This window comes from Sus scrofa, chromosome 1, assembly GCF_054392235.1.
Source record: "Sus scrofa isolate SSC_HxYL_T2T_F1_AM1 chromosome 1, Sscrofa_HxYL_maternal_Yorkshire_Landrace_v2.0, whole genome shotgun sequence".
Taxonomy (NCBI): domain Eukaryota; kingdom Metazoa; phylum Chordata; class Mammalia; order Artiodactyla; family Suidae; genus Sus; species Sus scrofa.
Genome location: NC_139383.1, coordinates 76,273,462 through 76,289,678, shown reverse-complemented (window position 1 = coordinate 76,289,678; position 16,217 = coordinate 76,273,462). Strand labels below are relative to the sequence as shown.

The 16,217-nt window shown below is 34.6% G+C and overlaps 1 protein-coding gene across 10 annotated transcripts in view; it reads left to right on the top strand.

The window, feature by feature from the left end:
* The window catches only part of WASF1 (WASP family member 1), a 144,749-nt gene extending 130,537 nt beyond the window's left edge, over positions 1-14,212 (top strand). For 4 of the 10 annotated variants that reach the window (XM_084962811.1, XM_021091088.2, XM_021091085.2 and 1 more), the window contains exons 4-9: positions 5,448-5,601; positions 6,808-6,952; positions 8,711-8,883; positions 10,509-10,688; positions 11,796-12,424; positions 13,342-14,212. In XM_084962811.1, coding sequence (XP_084818937.1) covers positions 5,448-5,601; positions 6,808-6,952; positions 8,711-8,883; positions 10,509-10,688; positions 11,796-12,424; positions 13,342-13,499 — 1,439 coding nt within the window. In that variant the 3' untranslated portion in view covers positions 13,500-14,212. The remainder of the gene's footprint in view (positions 1-5,447; positions 5,602-6,807; positions 6,953-8,710; positions 8,884-10,508; positions 10,689-11,795; positions 12,425-13,341) is intronic. The other 6 variants (XM_084962825.1, XM_084962850.1, XM_021091104.2 and 3 more) reach the window with 3 other exon arrangements.
* The last annotated feature ends 2,005 nt before the right edge of the window (positions 14,213-16,217 follow it).

The following is a 16,217-nucleotide window of genomic DNA, read 5'->3' as shown; positions in this document are numbered from 1 at the left end:
TCCATATGCTGCAGGTATGGCCCTAAAAAAGCAACACAAACAAACAAAAAACACATTTCAGGCCTTGATAGGATACATTGAATGGTAATGTTTCTCAAATGCCTCTTCCTTTTTTTTTTTTTTAAACAAAAAGAAATGAAACTACTAATAACATAATTTTCTCTTATCTACTTAGAGAATTAGTGTGAATCTCTTACAGCCCTGTCTTAAAAGTATTTTTGTAGGAGTTCCCTGGTGGCTCAGTAAGTTAAGGACCTGGGATTGTCACCACTGTGGCCTGGGTCACTGATGCGGTACAGGTTTGATCCCTGGCATGGGAACTTCAGCATGCCATGGGTATGGCCAAAAATTTTTTTTTTGTAGAATAATATTTTTATTATAAATGCAAGTCATATAATAGATCTAAACTTGAAAAAAATTGAAGGATATCACTGGAAAAAGCAAAAAGAATATAATTATGGATGTTTTAGTTATTGAACCAACTTGTTCTAACTTAACCTAATGCCTGAATAAGGAGAGGTGAAAACTTACTATGCCAGCTTTCTACTGCATGCAGAGATAGAAACTCATAGGTCTGGATATGAGAAAAAAACAAGACAATACTTAAAACAAACAAAAAAAAAAAAACAGCTTTATTGAGATACATTTCATGCACCCTACAATTAACTCATCTAAAGTATATGATTCAATGGCTTTTAGTATTTTCACAGTTATGCAACTCTCACTGCAATCAGTTTTAGAACATTTTCTTAACCCTAAAAAGAAACTCTATATCCAGTAGTACTCACTTCCCATCTCCCATTCTCCCCAGCCTCTAGTAATGACTAACCTACTTTATGTCTCTATGGATTTGCCTATTCTGGACATTTATATTATGTAATTGGAGTCATGCAATATATGATCTTTTATAAATGGCTTCTTTAATTTCTTAGCATAACGTTTTTAATACTGTTTCATTTTGTGGAATGTATTGGCATTTCCCTGATGACTAATGATGTCAATCATCTTTTCATTGCTAATAAGCCATTTAGAGACAAGTCATCAAGAAGGAAAGTGGTGGAGCTAGGACTTAAAACCAGGGTTTAAGTGACTTAATGGCAATTTGTGTATCTTTTTTGGAGAAATATCTGTTTAGATCCTTTTCTCATTTTTAATTGGGATTGTTTTTCTTTTTATTACTGAGTTATGAGAATTCAATATATATTGGGGATCCAAATCCCAAATCCTCTGAGTTGCAGTGATTTTCTCCCATTCTGTGGGATGTTTTTCTTGTTATCCTTTGAAACATTTTTCTGTATATTGGTTATACTTCATGAAGTTCTTTTTTTTCTTTTTACAGCCGCACCTGTGGAAGTACCCGGGTCAGGGGTCAAATCAGAGCTGCAACTGGAGCCTGTGCCACAGCCACAGCAATACTGGATCTGAGCCGCATCTGCACCCTCACAGCAATGCTGGATCCTTAGCCCACTGAGCCAGGCCAGGGATTGAACCTGCGTCCTCACAGAGACTTCCGGTCCTCAACCCACTGAGTCAGAATAAGAAGTCCCATGAAATTCTTGAAATAAAATCATTGTTAATGTTAAAAAAAAATGTTTTGTGGCCATACTTTCTTTTCTTTTTTTTTTTTTTTTTTTTTATTTTCCCACTGTACAGCAACGGGGTCAGGTTATCCTTACATGTGTACATTACAATTACATTTTCTCCCCCACCCTTTCTTCTGTTGCAACATGAGTATCTAGACATAGTTCTCAATGCTACTCATCAGGATCTCCTTGTAAATCTATTCTAAGTTGTGTCCAATAAGCCCAAGCTCCCGATCCCTCCCACTCCCTCCCCCTCCCATCAAGCAGCCACAAGTCTCTTCTCCAAGTCCATGATTTTCTCTTCTGAGGAGATGTTCATTTGTGCTGGATATTAGATTCCAGTTATAAGTGATATCATATGGTATTTGTCTTTGTCTTTCTGGCTAATTTCACTCAGTATGAGAGTCTCTAGTTCCATCCATGTTGCTGCAAATGGCATTATGTCATTCTTTTTTATGGCTGAGTAGTATTCCATTGTGTATATATACCACCTCTTCCGAATCCAATCATCTGTCGATGGATATTTGGATTGTTTCCATGTCCTGGCTATTGTGAATAGTGCTGCAAGGAACATGCGGGTGCACGTGTCTCTTTTAAGTAGAGTTTTGTCCGGATAGATGCCCAAGAGTGGGATTGTGGGGTCATATGGAAGTTCTATGTATAGATTTCTAAGGTATCTCCAAACTGTTCTCCATAGTGGCTGTATCAGTTGACATTCCCACCAACAGTGCAGGAGGGTTCCCTTTTCTCCACAGCCCCTCCAGCACTTGTTATTTGTGGATTTATTAATGATGGCCATTCTGACTGGTGTGAGGTGGTATCTCATGGTAGTTTTGATTTGCATTTCTCTTATACTCAGCGATGTTGAGCATTTTTTCATGTGATTGTTGGCCATCTGTATATCTTCCTTGGAGAACAGTCTATTCAGGTCTTTTGCCCATTTTTCCATTGATTGATTGGTTTTTTTGCTGTTGGGTTGTATAAGTTGTTTATATATTCTAGAGATTAAGCCCTTGTCGGTTGCATCATTTGAAACTATTTTCTCCCATTCAGTAAGTTGTCTTTTTGTTTTCTTTTGGGTTTCCTTTGCTGTGCGAAAGCTTTTCAGTTTGATGAGGTCCCATGGGTTTATTTTTGCTCTAATTTCTATTGCTTTGGGAGACTAACCTGAGAAAATATTCATGATGTTGATGTCAGAGAGTGTTTTGCCTATGTTCTCTTCTAGGAGTTTGATGGTGTCCTGTCGTATATTTAAGTCTTTCAGCCATTGTGAGTTTATTTTTGTGCATGGTGTGAGGGTGTGTTCTAGTTTCATTGCTTTGCATGCAGCTGTCCAGATTTCCCAGCAATGCTTGCTGAATAGACTTTCTTTTTCCCATTTTCTGTTCTTGCCTCCCTTGTCAAAGATTAATTGACCATAGGTGTCAGGGTTTATTTCCGGATTCTCTATTCTGTTCCATTGGTCTGTCTGTCTGTTTTGATACCAGTACCACACTGTCTTGATGACTGTGGCTTTGTAGTATTTCTTGAAGTCTGGGAGAGTTATGCCTCCTGCTTGATTTTTGTTTCTCAGGATTGCTTTGGCGATTCTGGGTCTTTTGTGGTTCCATATAAATGTTTGGATTGTTTGTTCTAGTTCTGTGAAAACTGTCATGGGTAATTTGATAGGGATTGCATTGAATCTGTAGATTGCTTTGGGTAGTATGGTGTGGCCATACTTTCTAATGTGTCTTTTGCATTCAAATTTTCTTTTTAAAATAACTTTAACATGTAAGTTATGAATACATTTCCTCTGATAATATAGAAATACAAGGCAGTTCTTTTATGTAACAGAAATAAAAATTAATAGTTTAAAAATACTATTAAATTTTAACCAATATTTTAGCATTCCCATTAAAATTGAAAATGAAAATACAGATACTAGTAAATAATTTAAGATGTATTTAAATGTTACAAAAATTCTTAGTGTGCCAACAACTATCATCAGAGTTGTTCAGTTTCTTATAGAATTACATGGAACATTGGGGAAGTATTCATAATCTAAAAGTTGAACTACTTAATTTGAAATTGTTTTGGGAATATTGGATAGAGGAATTTTCAAGTTATTTAACCTAGACTTTTTTAACTTAGTGAAAGTTCAAATAAAGTAATATTACATATGCAATAATATAGGGTATAATATCAACATTTTGGGTTTTTACATTATCATTAAATAGTAAGTAACAGTGAGAACTACCAATATAATTTAGAAAATGTTAAAAAACTGAATTTTTAAGCAAATTATAAGTATAATTCAGTTATGTTTACGAATATACTGTGCTGACTTACTGTGTTGTATAACACTAAGTGATATCAGATGTCACTCTTGGCAGCTGGAAGAGGCTTTGTTGTAGTGGTCTGTTAACAAGTAAGAGAAATGATAAATGAGAGGAGCTGAAGATAGAAAAGTGCTTATTACTTTACATGTTCTTTATATCCTGTACCAAGAAAGTTTTGGGAAATTAAACACTGGGTTTCATACTTAGAGTTAATAAGTGGGATAGGATAGGAAGGTGGCAAGAAATCCATTTTGATTGCGGAAAACAGAGACCACTTTTGACAGGAGCCAAAGGAACAGTGCGTGGCATTGTGGCAAAGGGATTAGCCTCAAAGGCAGATAGATCTGTTTTCTTACGTTTAAAAATGGAATAATAATTCCTATCATTAAATTGTAAAGGTTAAGTAAAAATCTGTGAAAGCATTTAGCACCATAGTGTACGTACTCATTAAATATCTCTCATGCTACCTTTTAGTCATAGTGGGAATAAACTCTTCTCCTTTGAATGTTATTTTGGTGTTTTTAAATGTATTACAAGTCAGGTAGCAGTGGAATCGCTGGGAATGCAATCCTGGTGTGGCTATTGCATAGCCAGCCTCATTGTTCTACTTATTTCATAGATCCAAACATTAATGTTGAGTGAATTTTATTTGTTAGGATGAAAGAGATATTATTTTAGGGAGAAAAATAATTTAAGAATTGTTATGATTATATAATACTGACCTCTCATGGTATAGAACATTTATCTGTACTTAAAGCTATGTTAAATATGTAGGAAATCACCTGATTTTTCAATACCGGAAGATCACTGGGTTAAGAATCTAGTATTTTGTTACATTTCTTATTTTAACATGCTACACAGTCCAAAAGAAAATGAGTAAATTATTTTAAATCTTCATATGATAGGGCTGTGCTAGTTACTAGAGACACTGATGTGCAAGGTAGTCTCAGTCTTCAAGAGCTTATGGTTAAATGGAGAGCTTTATAGTACACGATAAAAGATAAGTGAAATAGACACTAATACAGGTTGCCCAGTACTTGAAAATTTCATTGTTTACATTAAGTTTAATTTATAGTATGCATATGATACAGTCTCGATAGCATAGAGAACTAGTGTGTTTAGCTCAGAATGCCACTGATAACTAATTCCTTCAGTTGTATAAGGTGAGTAGAATTAATAAAGGGAGACGGAAAAAAGATTATAGAGAAAAAGAAGAGAATGTATGTTGGTGGGGACTGGGAATGGCAGGTAGAGAAAAGAAGTATGTTTGATGGGAAATGTAGAATATGCTTCAGATGTCATTAGAACCTTCTGATCTTGGAAATCAAAAGTTGCATTAAAACTCATCTGATTGGGAAAACTAAGTACAAAGTGATCTGGGAAATAGTGATAGAGCATTTAAAGTATGGTTCTTAATTCATAAGCCGCTACACACACAACTGTCTGAGCCATACTGACTTTTAAACAAATACAGTATATGAATTTGTCCTTATGTTAAATCATCTTAGTAAAATAAAGTAAAATACATTTTGCATTTTTGTTTTAGTGTCTTTGCAAGATATAACAATGAGAAAAGCTTTCCGAAGTTCTACAATTCAAGATCAGCAGCTTTTTGACCGCAAGACTTTGCCCATTCCGTTACAAGAAACATATGATGTTTGTGAACAGCCTCCACCTCTCAATATACTCACTCCTTACAGGTCAGTAAGCTAAAAAATATAAAGGCCAATTATTTATCTCGGGCTTTAAATTCAAATAACTAGCAGTCTCCATTTAAATGCTAAGTCTCAAACATTTATATTTCACTGGATTCCTGACCGGTGCAGAATCCACGAACTTTAGAAGACTTTCTCTTTATTCACTAGGGTGAGTTCCCAAGGTTCTAACATACAAAAGACAAGGCTTATGAAAGGAGTTGTTTTGACAGGCGTTTTTTTAAAAAAGCCAATGTCAGACATTAATATGAAGGGACAAGTAGTTGTTATTGTCTTTTTAATTTAATTTTCTAATTATAGGGGAAAGAAAAAATAGAGTTTAAAATCCCATCGCATTAATAAAATAAATGCTTTTTCTTGTTCTTGTCTACTTTTGATTTATATGCATTAAATTTTTGTATAATGAATATGTAGTTTCTGTTTAAATTGTTTTAGCATTAGCATTTACCATTCAGCCATTCTGTGGAGTCTTGTACATGAATTGTTAAATGGGTAATTTAAGAAGAATAACACCAGTCCTCAATAAAATGATATTTGGATAGTTATTTGAAATTATTTGTTAGTATTCAAGTCATTGGCTGTAACTCTTACTATTAAAATGACTATTTGGTGGTATTTTTTGGATTTGGTTAAATGATAAGTAAGTAAAAATATTGGCAAAAATCCTGGATAGTTTCTCTGTTCTAAATGATCTTATTGTCCTTTCAGGCATTTATCTTTGGCAGATCATTTGTAATTATTGGAATTTCCCATAGGGCTTCTAGAAAACTTGGTATTAAGCAACAATTAGGGATGAAATTGTCCAGGTGTACTTTATTTATTTATTATGGCCACACCTGTAGCATGTAGAAGTTCCTGGGGCAAGGATCAAACCCATGCCATAGCAGTGACAACACCAGATCCTTAACCTGCTGAGCCATGAGGGAACTCCTGTCCAGGTGTGCTTTAAATTATTAATACCAACTCTGAAAAACTTCTGGTTTTCCATTTTCCTTAGTTTCCTGTCTCATTTATGAGAAATGTTCTATTGGTACATACTCTGATTTATTTTGCCAACGTTTTTACACATGCTATATTTTGTTAATGTAAAAGGAAACGACTTTAGTGAAATTATTTCTATTCTGATTACCTGTTTTACTAATGCATTTTAATTGATTTTGTATTTATTTTAATTGATATTTTAAATTTCAGAGATGATGGTAAAGAAGGTTTGAAGTTTTATACCAATCCTTCATATTTCTTTGATCTGTGGAAAGAAAAAATGTTACAAGATACAGAGGATAAGAGGAAAGAAAAGAGGAAGCAGAAGGTATTACAAGAAATACAAAAAATTGAAGTTAGTTTTCATGTATTGTGTTTTGTTGCATATATGGAAATTTATTAATTCTGTACTTTGAACAGTTTAATTTGGTTCATATAGTTAAATAATGAAGCCTTTTATAAACTACACCAAAAGATCACACATAGTCCGATGGGGAGCAAATGAGCAATTAGGATATTATAATATGGTGTTGCAAGTGCCCTAACAGAGGTATGTATGCATGGAGGGTTTGGATAGCGCAGAATAGCACCTGCTTTAGACGGAGGACAAGGCTAATAAACACTTAAACAAAGCTTATAATGAGTCTCGAAGAACAAATGAAAATTAAGTGGACAAGGAAAGTGAAGGATATTCTGCTAGAAAGGAACAAAGGAATATTTTGCACATGTTGTAGATTCAGTTAATATTTTTTGACTACAGGGCGTATCCCAAATGTTCTAGAAGGGTTATTACATTCTCACAAAATTCCTATTATCTGTTTACTGTGTTGTCATTTTATGCTTTTTAATAAAATTCACTTGGATCTGTTTTATTCCATATTAATGATAACTAGATAACTAGTAATGATAACTAGAAGGAGGGAGCAAAGCTGGATTTAGGCAGATTTATGAAGATAGCAAAATTTATCTTTATTATTCCTGTTTCTCCTTTGGCCATCTCCGCTCTCCCTGCTCTTCCCCATAATGCCTACAAGTAATTATTTTCTACACCAGACAATGTACTAGTGTTGTAGCCAGAGTTTGCAAACTGGTGACTGGTAGCCCAGACTCTGCCTGCAAAGCAGTGTTTTGTTTGACAAACACAGTGGTTTTAATATTTTTGAACTGGCATGTCTCAGATGGATATGCCAGTTTATTAGTTCACTTCAGGCCTCATCTTATATCTGACTCCTCTCTTCATTTTTGCATGCTACCTGCTTGGCTTCTTTGGCATTTGACTTCATTATACCTACCCTATATTTTCTATGCTTTTTCTCCCACAGTTTGAATTACTTTTTGTTTAATTTTTCAAATACCCTAATTTTCTGTTGAGTGACACAATTATTTATTTATTTATTTTGTCTTTTCAGGGCTGCACCCGCAGCATACAGAGATTCCCAGGCTAAGGGTCTAATTGGAGCTACAGCTGATGGCCTATGCCACAGCCAAAGCAACACCAGATCCGAGCCGCGTCTGCAGTCCACACCACAGCTCACAGCAACACCGGATTCTTAACCCACTGAGCAAGGCCAGGGATTGAACCTGCAATCTCATGGTTCCTAGTCTGATTCGTTTCCTCTGTGCCGTGATGGGAACTCCGAGTGACACAATTATTATGGTTCAATTAGATAATTGGATTTTTTTTCTAACTAAATAGTCAGGTTTCAGATAACATAACCTTAGTAAATTTTCAGGTTTTGGCTAGAGGTAGACAGTGCCATTAATGGTAGAAATTTCACTCATTGTAGCAAAAACTAATAGATGTGGGAGAAGAGTTGATTAATCTTTTTTAATCTGAAGGGACTTAATGACCTCAAGAGTTTGTACTTAGACATACTATTTATAGCTTGTACATCAGCCCCAATTAGAGGTTTTAAAAAAATGAGAAATTGGGGTTACAAACTAGCTAATATTTAATTCTGAATGCATAAATCAAATTTCTGTGTTACTTTTACTGTATTATGATGACATTGTCTCTCAATGTTGATATTAGAATTCTATTTTGATTGTTATAACTTCTTTTTAAAGACTTAGCACTTCAGCATTTGGCTTTGTTTCAATACATCTGTTATAGCAGAAAAATCTAGATCGTCCTCATGAACCAGAAAAAGTGCCAAGAGCACCTCATGACAGGCGGAGAGAATGGCAGAAGCTGGCCCAAGGTCCAGAGCTCGCTGAAGATGATGCTAATCTCTTACATAAGCATATTGAAGTTGCTAATGGCCCAGCCTCTCATTTTGAAACAAGGTTTCTTTTCTTTTTTTTGTTTTTTAACAGAATTAATGATAAAACACTGGCTTTATTTCTAGTATCCATATCTCTAAGTCTTAAGTCCTGAACTGTTGAATTGACAGACCCTATTCTATAAGTATTGAGATGATTTTGAAACCGACCACTCAGACCCTACTGAAGTCTGATTTTTGGGCAGGTTATTCTGTAGATGACAAAACTGGACTGTAGTTTTGTCATCTATAGAAAGAGTGGTTAGAATAGATGAACTTCAGTGTTGTTCTAGCTTTCACATGAAGTCTCAACTCCCTCTCAGTTCAGGCAGAGTCTGCTAGAATTTCATAATAAAGTATTGGGGTATGGAATTTTTTTAAGTATTATTGATTCAGTACATATGAAATAGGAATTGAAAAGGAGTGTATTTTGTTCCTTTTTCTTTCCCCTGACTTCCTTTCTGTGCCTCATCTCCCACCTCAGATGTATCAGGACTTTCAAACAAAATTAGTCATTCCTTTTTGCAGAAATATATAAGAGGTTCTTTTCTTTCTCAGTGGTTGGGGGCCCTATCTAACTAACATGCAATCCTAACAAACAGTATCATCTCTCTGTGAAGAAATTTGTATACAGTTGATTATAGTTATTAGTATATATTTTATAGTTATTAATTTTGAATGGGAAAAATTTTCTTTTGTATAATACATGTAAATTATTGGGCCATAAGTGTTGAATATCTTAGCCTATTTTAGGAGTAATATACATAAAAGATATTCTCTATATGCGGTACTAACAGAAACTGAAATAATTGATTTTTTAAAATTAATAATCTATAGATAAACATTTACTTCTAATAACTGTTAAGTGATTGAGGTATTTAGCTGACTCAGTAGTGTACATATAATAATTTCTAACTTGCTTTGTGGCACATCTTTTAAATCCAGCTTTGTCCCCAGCATGCACTAGAGCAGTAAATAATTATAAGTCTTTACATTCTCAAAGTATCTAAAATTTTGCTTAAATCTGATATATGCAAAAATATATCACATGTTATTATGTTAGCTATTTTCTGAGTACCCTAGCACCTTTGAAAATAGCAAAGAGACAAAAGCAGTGTAGTTAGCAATCTCTGCTACGAATATCAGGGAGGTCTTTCTCCCTTGGGCACAGGGGACATTCCAGACATTTGGAAGTCATTTAGGTTTAAGAGAGCAATAGAATGTCCTGGTGGTAGAAAATTCCATTTTTCCTATTCTAGCTCTTTGTCATTATTATCTTATCGTAAAGAAAAAAATTAAATAGAGGCAGATAGCTTTGAACACAATGTGATAGAAGTTATTTTCTTGTTCATAAGATTATAAATGTAATACTTTCACCCTGTGAATTGAATTAGTATTATACTATGAAATAATAAAACAACCGAAGGTCATCATAATAACCTGAATCAGCAAGGAAAGGTTGCATTTTAAGCAGAATTTTGTGTTTAAAAAACAGGCTGAAAGTAATGAATTTGTGAAAGAAGTTTCTTAAAAGGGGTTAAAATATTGGCATTCAAAGGATAAACCTTAAATATATCATGTAGAACACTTTACTTCACCAGTAATTCAAGAAGAATACACTGATATTATATATATATATATTTTTTTTAGACCTCAGACATATGTGGATCATATGGATGGATCTTATTCACTTTCTGCCTTGCCATTTAGTCAGATGAGTGAGCTTCTGACTAGAGCTGAGGAAAGGGTCTTGGTCAGACCACATGAACCACCTCCACCTCCACCAATGCATGGAGCAGGAGATGCAAAACCCATACCCACCTGTATCAGGTATGTCGGGACGAGCGCATGATGTTTTATCTCAGGTGTTGTTAACCTTTTTCTTTAAAGGCCCATATAGTAAATATTTTAGGCTTTGTGATCAGCTGGGCTTTGTCACAAATATTCAACTCTGCCATGGTTGCATGAAAGCAGGTGTGGACTCTACATAAATAAATGCATATGTTTGAGTTTCAACAAAACTTTATTTACAAAAAACAGAGTGGGTCAGATTTGGCCTTTGGGACATAATTTGCCAGCTTCCAATAAAAGCTGACATATTCTTTTGGGAAAATTTAGCCAATAATAATTTAAATATTAAGATGTTTTTTATTATAGCTTTGTTATCAAGCACATGATGTACAATATATTAATAAAAATTAAGGATTTTTGAAATGTGGTTAGGGACTAAAAGATGGTGGGAACCAAAGATGTGATTATAAATGTTAATTCGACATTAGGGGAAATACTTCAAGAATTTGAGATCAAATATGCAATTACTCATAATAATCTTTCAGTAAAGCTATTTTGAAGTTTAATATTGTCAATTGTTACCCATATTATAAATTTTTTAAATAGATATCAGCTTTATAATTTTCAGTTAAAAAAAATCAGTCTTGTATCACTGACTCATTTGATGTTCCATCCTCAGGAAGGAAGAGGTCCATAAATTTCCTTTTTTCGTTTATAATTAGTTGCATTGATCTAACTGAAATGACATATGATGGGTCTTGATAGCTTCAGTATAAGTACAGTTATTGTTTTGGCCACAGGTATTGCTACAAATGTAATATGATAAATGTTGAGTCATTACAAAGAGTCATATCACAGTGTAAAGTTGAGCATTTTGTTTATCAGACTAAGCAGAAATGCTTGAGTGGATATGAAAGTTGCATGAGAGGATGAGACCATAGAATATTACAAATCAAAGCACCACATATTAATTTTCTTAATACTATCCTTTTAATTCTCGTTTCATTCTAAATACTGATGAAGAATTTTTAATTTATAAGAACGTGTCATTACATGACTTTGGTATAATTCCTGATAGCCATTTATATTTTGTGTGGTTATTTTTGTCTCTTTAAATAACTTGCTAGGGTCTCTTTATCATTTCAGTTCTGCTACAGGTTTGATAGAAAATCGTCCTCAGTCACCAGCTACAGGCAGGACACCTGTGTTTGTGAGCCCTACCCCCCCACCTCCTCCACCACCTCTTCCATCTGCCTTGTCAACTTCTTCCTTAAGAGCTTCAATGACTTCAACTCCTCCCCCACCAGTACCTCCCCCACCTCCACCTCCAACCACTGCTTTGCAAGCTCCAGCAGTACCACCACCTCCAGCTCCTCTTCAGATTGCCCCTGGAGTTCTTCACCCAGCTCCTCCTCCAATTGCACCTCCTCTAGTTCAGCCCTCTCCACCGGTAGCTAGAGCCGCCCCAGTATGCGAGACTGTACCAGTTCATCCACTCCCACAAGGAGAAGTCCAGGGGCTGCCTCCACCCCCACCACCGCCTCCTCTGCCTCCACCTGGCATTCGACCATCCTCACCTGTCACAGTTGCAGCTCTTGCTCATCCTCCCTCTGGGCTACATCCAACTCCATCTACTGCCCCAGGTCCCCATGTTCCATTAATGCCTCCATCTCCTCCATCACAAGTTATACCTGCTTCTGAGCCAAAGCGTCATCCGTCAACCCTACCTGTAATCAGTGACGCCAGGAGTGTACTTCTGGAAGCAATACGAAAAGGTAATTTTCTCTGAAGCCCTTAAAGGCATTACTATAGTAGCATTAGAAACTTTCTAAATATTTGAGACAGTAATGTTTTCTTCATTTATAAAATTTTAGATGATCATGTTTTTGCACAAATGGTCTTATAAAATAAAAACTATGTTCAATTTATATTTTAAGTCATTTTCAAGAAAATATATTAATTGTTTTATTTTCATACTTAGTAGGGCTTCTTAAATTGTTTATTGGATGAATGAGAAATTCAAAAGTATCAGACTTAAATGTTATAGGAAATTTTAAGTTAAACTTTACACATTATATTTAATATGTATATTAACTCCTTTAAAGACGATATCTTTTTCAGTGTTAAGGCTGAACACCATTTGGTGTACAAGTGATACTTGCTTACCAGTGCCTTTAAAGGATTAAGGTTTCTCCCTTAGTAACAAAGGAAAGACCTGTTATATTCACTAATTTATTCAGCCAACATTTCCTAAACACCTACTGTATGCCAGGCACTGACAGTATAGAATCAATAATAGTGCCTTTCTCTCAATACTGAGGAGATAAAGCCATAGAAAATATGTTTATCAGTGTTTAATTTATTTGACCATAGAGGTAACAAAAAAAAGAAATATGTCACCTTGGTTAACTCTAGGAGATGGTGAGTAGGGAAACATAGAAAGACCATAGTGACTAGATAACCATAAACTTCTCCTGGGATATGTGGTAGGTTTCACCAAATGATATCACAGGTGATAACATAATAAAAAGAATTAACATCTGTCTAAATATGATTCCTTTAAATTCTTAATAGATTGTGCTTTATTTTCCTGTTAGTATTTCTCATGTGTATTTTATTTTATTAGATTAATAATACCTAATAATATCTGGCATTTTGGTTTACAATGAATGGTTTGGATTTACAATATCAGGTATTCAGCTACGAAAAGTTGAAGAACAGCGTGAACAGGAAGCTAAACATGAACGCATTGAAAATGACGTTGCCACCATCCTGTCTCGCCGTATTGCTGTGGAATATAGTGATTCAGAAGATGATTCAGAATTTGATGAAGTAGATTGGTTGGAGTAAGAAAAAAATGCATTGATAAATATTACAAAACTGAATGCAAATGTCCTTTGTGGTGCTTGTTCTTTGAAAATGTTTGGTCATTCCAGTGTTTTGCTTTCTTTTCCTTAAGGTAAATAACCCTTTTCCTCCATAATTTTTGATTTCTAAGGAAATTACTAGCATACATTTCAAACTAAATGTTTTACAGTGGCTTATCTTTTTTTTTTATTTTTTTCCCTGAAAAGACATAATTTGGTCAAATAAACCACTAAGTATTAAGCATGGACAGCTGTTGTTAGAGTAGCAGATTCAGTTTTTTGATATATCTTAATTGTGCACTTTGTGAATTTTAATTTAAAGAAAGCAACTGAGATTAAAAATCTTGAGGGCAGCTGTATCTATTAATGAGCCTTATTCCATTTCCTGACGTTTTAAAAGAAGAAACACTGCCTTGATTATATGAATACACACAGAAAGTACATTTAGCTTGTAGTATTGAATTCTCTTAAAGGAATGCTTGAATTTTTTTTAATTACTGTTTTATTGTTTTTAAATACTTGCCTTATTTGAATGTTTAGCAGTCCCCTTCCTACTTATATATTGTGTGGTACAATTTTGCTTGCCTATAAGAGTTTAAAAAATTTCCATGTGAAATACTCTTGACATAAACCATGTAACTTACATAACTGTTAAGAATAACAGTCTGATTTAATAAATGGTTCATTTTAAAGGCTCATGGGTGTTTACTCTTTGAATAAAACTATTTCTGATAGTTTATCAAATAATATAGGCTCTAAGTAAATAAAAAATTTAAAAACTTCTTAAGCAGTATAATTTCCTCTTAATTGTGCACATTAATATTGCCTAGTTACTAAGGTTATCATTTTTTTTCCTGAAGTCAAAACATCAGTTTTTTTAAATTTCTTAGGCTGTTAAATTAAAATCCCAACTTGCCCTTTAATTTTAGCACATCTTGACTGCAGTTTAACAACATTTTCAGAACTACATTTTACAATGATAAAATGAATTGTCACTTCGTTCATCAGGTCAGATTCAGGGATGAAGGGGGAGCAGTATCAATATCAGATACTTAGTGTGTAGAAAAGACTAGTTGAGGTTTTGGTAGTTTGACTGTAAGGCTGACTGTAATCGTCCATGCCCCCATCTATCCCTTTTGCAAGGCAATTCTCACTTTCTCCCATCAAGAGGTGGGTTCTGTTCTCACCCCTTTGAATCCAAGTGTCACTAAGACTTGTTCTGGCAAAAAAAACATGTGGCAAAATTAAGCTCAGTCTAGCCTAGTAAGAGTTTAGAAACCTCATGCAGCAAGCTGTCCCAAATGAGGCCAACTTAGACCAACCAGTGACCAGCTTACCTGCTGGCTGACTGTAGACAGATGAGCAACCCTAGCTAAAATTAGCCAAGCCCAGAAGAAATGTTCAGCTGACCCAAAATCAGAAGTAAAAATAAATGTTTATTGTCTTTCACCTAAGTTTTGTGGTGAATTATTTTTCATAGCATTGTGGCTTTAAATAGCTGATTCATGAGGTCATTGGTAACTTGCTAATTTGATTGTTATTTAGACAGCTAACTAATCTGTAATCCTTGTGAAATAATAAGTCCTCTTGTAGCAATACGGTTTGGACATTAAAAAAACATTTCCTAATGGTTCTAATAAAAAGATTTGCTTTGCTCTTTTGGGTAGCCCCACCTAGAAGAAGATATTAGACAGCCATTTGAAGTTTCTTTCTAACCTTACCAAACCATACAATGTTGACTTTAAACTCGAGAAAATATGCCACAATTTAAAGTTTGTCTTTCCAAACGTGCTTATTGTCAAAAGGCCGTAGCTAGTAGATCGTGTTCATAAAGCTCTATTGTGGCCAGATAACTAAACAGAATAATACAGGTGTTGGTACACTTAAGGGTGATACAAAAGGAAATAGTTGAAGATATCTTAACAACAGAAGCCTGTTGTAAAGCCTGGAAGTATATATCCTAAATAGTTTTTGTTTGTTTTTCAGACCATCCCTAGAAGATAAGAAAGTGCCCATAGACTGAAGAGGCCTTATACGTAGTAGTTATTTTAAAATCAGAATAACCTTTCAGTCTAGTATTCAACCTAACTTGCCGAGAGACTTTTGGAACAAATGATATAATAGTCAATTTCAGTACTCTTAAGAAGAAAGAAAATTACTGGGTAATAACTTTTTTTTCTTATTGAATTATTGTTCCACAAGGTCGTGCATTAAGCATGGAGTCAGAAAAAAATCAATTACGTCTTTTGGGGAAATAATTGACTGCACTTGTTTTGGTTGACGTCACCCATTTACCTCCATGTTACCAAATCCAACAAACATTTTTTAGTCCTTAATTTACTTTATCTTCATATTCAGCGTATACTCTACCTCCTTGAAACTGTCAATCCCTCTGGCTCTTTTGGTAACACTGTTCCTTCCCCTTGCCAGTAATGGTGGGACAGAGAAGGGGAGGGAGATACTTAGCGGCAGTGGAAGTTGGGATGTAATTTAGTGGTTTTGGAGAAAAAGCAAATGTGTCTGTAACTTTTCCTAAGTAAGGGATATTTAAGCTACAGATTTATGAGGCTTAAAAAGCTGTAACTTTATCTAACTTACAATCTATTTGGGCAGGTGAGATGTTATAATTTCATCTGAATCATTTCATGTTATAATTATATATTAAAGATAAATAAGAAATATGTCCTGTAAATTATGAAGG